We start from the raw sequence: 5,329 nt of genomic DNA, 5'->3' as shown, positions 1-5,329 counted from the left end.
AAAAGGAAGGAACGTTCCTCGATCCACTCGCGGACGACACTCGTACGAAGAAATCGGATGGCCGGTCGGTCGCGTGCTGATCGGATCGAGCCGCGAATCGAGTCGAGTCGAGTCGAGCCGAGGGCGATCAGAAACGATGCCAAAGGAATCGAAACGGAAGTCTCCCGGGATCTGTCGACGGGATATATAAACGATCGCAAGATTTCCAGGGCCTCGGTGGCTTTTTGCCAGTCGTAAGTACTGCAAGTTTGTCGACGGACGTGTCCATCTGTCCATACGAATCTACAATTCAATGAATGGCTGCAAAAGGAACGCGTCCGCGGTTTGTCACGAAGGACAGTTAGAACGTATAAGTGTATAAAGGAGTCCTTCTGCGGCCGGTCTTCTGACGCCGCCACTTCCTTCTTCTTCCTTCACCTCCTTTCTTTCGCTCCTACGTTTTTCACTCCTCGTTCTTCCTTCCTTCCTTCCTTCCTTCCTTTCTCTTCTTTTCTCTTCTCTTCTTCGTGGTGTTGCTTACGTAACCCAAATATCATTCCATTGGCCGGCCGACTGATCGTGGAATTTCACCCTTCGACCAAACGCTCGTCCATCTGGTCGACAATTTGCAATTCCGAACGATGCGTTCCCCCCTCTCTCTCTCTCTCTTTCTCTCAACGATTCAGCGTCATTTTTGCGCCCACCTTCCGCTTCTTCTTCTTCTTCTTCTTCTCTTCCATCCGACTCCTCGTCGACCGGTCTCTCGTTCGAGTATCTTTAGAAAGATTTTAGAAGTACGGGACTTTAAAACTGCAATAATTTTGAAACTCTCGAAACTTGAACTGTTAATTTTGTTTCATTTGATTTCGTTTCAAGAGATGCGATTAACACTTTTATGTAAGTTGACCTTAGTTGAACAACGCACGAATAAAAGCATGACAGCATGCAAAAATAAGTGCAGTCAAACTCTTTCTGAATCTATATACATACATACATATATATATCTTTTTCCTTTGTCGATTACATGCACTGAAAAGTCCTAGGTGTTATTTCGAATAACATGTCATTTTATTTCGTTTTTCATTTCGTCTTTGATGAACTAATATTAAAAATTACTATTTTGTATCTGAAACGTAAAATTTGAAGTAATGAAGTAATTTGCGAATCTCACTCGTATTATCTCTCGCGATGGTTGAAATAAAGAAACTGCGAGGTTGTTTCTTATGTGAAATTATTGGTACTTCAATATAAATTGTTATATTTCTCGTATTCTCGAATAATAACACTGAAGATGATAAACTGAAATAACATAGGTATTTCACATAATTCACTTTTTATTTTATCTTAAAATAAAATTTGCTCTCTTTCACTCAGTTGATAATCATGTACATAGTAAAGCAATTCGTCGAATAACTCGTCTCTAATAAAAATGTATGATTAGAACTTTTTTCCCTTGATCTTCAGAGCAAAATTATGTTATAGAATATTACGAAAGGAAACTTTAATTAACACCAAAACTACCGATGACTAAAAGCCTAAAATTTCAATTAGAGACACTAAAGCAAAAAAAAAAAGCAGTAGAATCTTATAACATGTACAACAGACCGCACAAATTTTTATTTACACATTAAAATTTTTATTTACATTTAAATCTCTAAAAAACATAGCTGTTTTGCAGCTGTAAAATTTCGACCAGAAATTACAAATTTCCACCACTTCTGGTGTCAACAATTTAACTTGTCAATTGCTGAAAAATCTGATCCATCACCGTCGACGGTCTGTCTCTAATTTCGAAAATAATCGAAACGACAATAGCCATTCGTGTATTGAGGAGGAATTGTACACGTACGCGAGGAGAGTGAACGATGCGAGTGATCTCTCGTCCATTTTAGAGGAAGAGAAGGCTCCCGGAAGTACGGCGAGATGGAATCGATAGCGAGTGAGACCTGTTTGCCAACGGAGGACAAAGAAGAGCGCGATCGAGCGGCGCGAAAGGGAAGAGAAAAGAAAAAAGGAGAAAAGGTAGAGTCACCGGGTGTCAAGAAGCTGATGGAAGTCGGTTCAGCCTTCGAGGCAATACGCGAGCCACGATCTAGGACGATTTCAATACCGGATCGTTTCAATGCCGAGCGCGAGCACAGTTGCTCGACGGTGACCTCGAGAAATCGCGATGAAAAATGCATGCGAGTAACGTCTGACACCGATTCCGCAATTGTGGCAGGAACAGTTGAATAAATCAGTTGTTCGAGTTAATTGCAAGATCATTTTCTTGCAATTGCGAGATGTTGCCGTTCGTCGCCTATTTCCTGCACTTATTTCGAATTACGTTCAGAATTTCATAATTGTTTCGAAACTTTCATTCTCATTCTCAGACTTGGATCGAAATCTGTGGATCAACGCGAATTTTCTACGAATTCCTCGTCGTCACTTACGTACTTCGATTCAGAATTTTATCATTGCTTTGAAACTTTTATTTTCGCTCGGATCTTGATTAACGAATTAATTTTTTGTACGAATTGTTTGTCGCCATTTTCGCGCATTTGTTTCGATGTTTAGAATTTTAATAGTTGTTTCGAGACTTTCCATTTTCACTCTTCGACTCGGATTCTTGTACGAAATTGAGCTTCGATAGCGCGCTGGCTTTCCACGGTTCTCGGTAAGCGAGAACCGTGGAAAGCCAGATCGCTGACAATTCTTTGATTGATCCGCGAGAGCGGGCCGGGCAACAAATTTTTCGAGTCGGACACGGTTCGACGGTCGATCCGCTCGAATTCTTCGCGTGCCTCGGCCACGTTGCTCGTTCGAAAATTCACCGCGGCAACGCACACCGTAAGAGAGTCGTTCGCCGGAATAACGACGTCAACGATTCTGTCGCCTGACAATCTCTGTTATGCTGTCCCGCGTGTAGAAAGAATTCGGCCTGATCGATCGATAATTTTGTTTCCGCTCGACGCGTGGCACACTTGTACTTGCATCGTCGCCACTGTCGATTCTGTCTCGTTGTTTCGGTTGTCTGTTTTCTGCTCGCCTTGGATATTTTAAACACCGCAAGCGGTTCGTACGGAGAACATTGCGCGCGACATTGAAATAAATTATCATATAAACAGCGGCGCGGTATTGTCGGCGATCGTGTCGAGGCGAGGACGCGGGACAATTAATTAGAAATTGTCCCTGCGATATCGCGAATCTGATCTGGATATAAAGGGGCGACCATCATCGAGTCGGGATCTCTTTGATGGCTCTCAGCTGTCGTGCAGGACCAGTTCTGCGTCTCGGACGAGTCTTCGTCCACCCCAATCCAAATACATAATATTCTCCTGGCGCAGCCTCAGGTAGGCAGTTTCGAAATTAATAAACCAACCTCGTTCTCCGCTCGAATCGTCGATTAAAACATTTGGAAATTAGCTCTTGGACGAAAGTTAAAGTTAGCCGATATTCCGAGAGTTGAACGTCGAATGCAATAATAAGCAATACACTCGTCATTAAACACGTATCGTTTGCGAGTTTTACTGGTATTTTCATTTGCAGTCGTTTAATATATACAGGGTGTTTCGTAACTTGTGGGACCCACTACGGCAGCTGATTGTATGCCTAAAAATAATGAAAAAAGGTCATATAAATATATGTCCCATCTGTCTTCGTTTATGAGATATAATGAATTTTATAAATAGAGTAAACTCTAGTAAGCTAGTTTCACCAGTGATGGTATATTCAATTTTCATAATAATCATAATTGGGATGAAGGAAACCCACATGTTATTGTGCATTCAAGACATCAGCACCAGTTTAGTTTAAACGTACGGGCAGGAATAATTGATAAATTTTTAATTGAATCTTTTTTTCTTGATGGGAAACTAACAGGCACAAAGTACGTTGATTTTTTGAGCAGGCGTTTACACGAAATATTAGAGGAAGTTCCAGTCGATATTAGACTTCCAGTCGATATTAGAAATAGAGCAAGGCTTCCGACAAATTCGAGAAACACGATGACTGATAGAGTAACCAGATGAATGACAAAACGCGTGCAGGCTTGTCTTTAAATGCAAGGTGGTCGTTTCGAGCATCTTTTGTAAAAGTAATTAAAACAGAAAATTCATTATATCTCATAAATGAAGACAGATAGGACGTATATTTATATGACATTTTTTCATTATTTTTAGGCGTACTATCAGCTTCCGAAGTGAGTCCCACAAGTTACGAACACCCTGTATATATATACATATTATAATATTAAATACAATATTTCGAATTCTTTAATTCATATTACACTATACATAACAGCACGATATTCAACTAGAAATGTAGAGCCTGAGCAAGTGAAATTAAAATAATTTATTTCAAATCAATCCTTACTATTAACGTAATTTGTCATTTATATTTATAATTAATAAAAGTATTTGCACTGCAAATACTTATCATTTATATTTATAATTAATAAAAGTGTTTGCACTGCAAATACTTATCATTTACATTTATTATTAATAAAGGTATTTGGACTGCAAATACTTATCATTTGTATATATTATTAATAAAATTATTTGCGCTGCAAATACTTATCATTTATATTTATTTCTAATAAAAGAATTTGAAGTGCAAATATGTCAAAAAATAATCTTTATTAACCTAAAATCTCATACATTTAACTGGTTTCGCGTTTGAGGAGCGAATTACCTTGGAGTGTTTGGGAAGACCACGAGGTCCTCGCGTCTTGGCAAACACCACCGTTTTCTGTACTTTCGGAGGCAGTGTATTTCTCTGTACATGCCTCCTTCGTACCATTTCCATCTCCTCTTCTGCAACCAGGTCCAGCCCGAAAACCTTACCCATCATTTTCCTCCTAATACTCAACTTGTGATTGTTCGCGGTATCTCGGAGAATCTTGTCCGACCTGCAAATTGTCATCCACTTTTGTGAGACTTGCGCGGCACACAACAGAGACTCAGGGTCTAACTTGCGCAGTATCAGCTGAGAAACCTCCAGAGGTAGCTCGACAATAAAATCTACCTTGGACGGTTCCAGCAGTCCAAAGGCGCGAAGAAGCGATCTGAAGAACTCCATGTTGCTTGGACTAGAGCAAGATTGAAACTGAGGATGGAATGGAATAACTGGGTATTATATATCATAGGATGAGTCATTAGTGACTGAAGTCCATCGTAATCCCAGGTCCAGTTCCGGTTCCGGTTCCGGATCCGGTTCCAGTTTTGGATCCGGTTTTGGTCGTTCAAAAAGTTTAAAATCCATTTCGAGAGTTCGAAATGCTGGTATGTAATATTTATAAACAAATTATTTACAGATGTATTTATATACAATTATCTTATAAAATATTTATTCAATATAAATTTTGTATTTT

At 39.7% G+C, this 5,329-nt stretch overlaps 1 protein-coding gene across 1 annotated transcript; it reads right to left on the bottom strand.

Annotated features, from left to right (window-relative positions):
• Nucleotides 1–3,549: 3,549 nt before the first annotated feature.
• LOC122527317 (probable E3 ubiquitin ligase complex SCF subunit scon-2) lies at nt 3,550–5,037 on the bottom strand. The gene is made up of 2 exons (XM_043651382.1): nt 4,651–5,037; nt 3,550–3,570 (listed from the first exon to the last, which is right to left on the bottom strand). The coding sequence occupies exons 1-2, from the start codon at nt 5,035–5,037 to the stop codon at nt 3,550–3,552; spliced, it is 408 nt and encodes a 135-aa protein (XP_043507317.1).
• Nucleotides 5,038–5,329: the final 292 nt, after the last annotated feature.

This window comes from Frieseomelitta varia, unplaced genomic scaffold, assembly GCF_011392965.1.
Source record: "Frieseomelitta varia isolate USP_RPSP 00005682 unplaced genomic scaffold, Fvar_1.2 scaffold_215, whole genome shotgun sequence".
Classification (NCBI taxonomy): Eukaryota; Metazoa; Arthropoda; class Insecta; order Hymenoptera; family Apidae; genus Frieseomelitta; species Frieseomelitta varia.
This window is presented reverse-complemented; position numbering and strand designations above follow the sequence as displayed.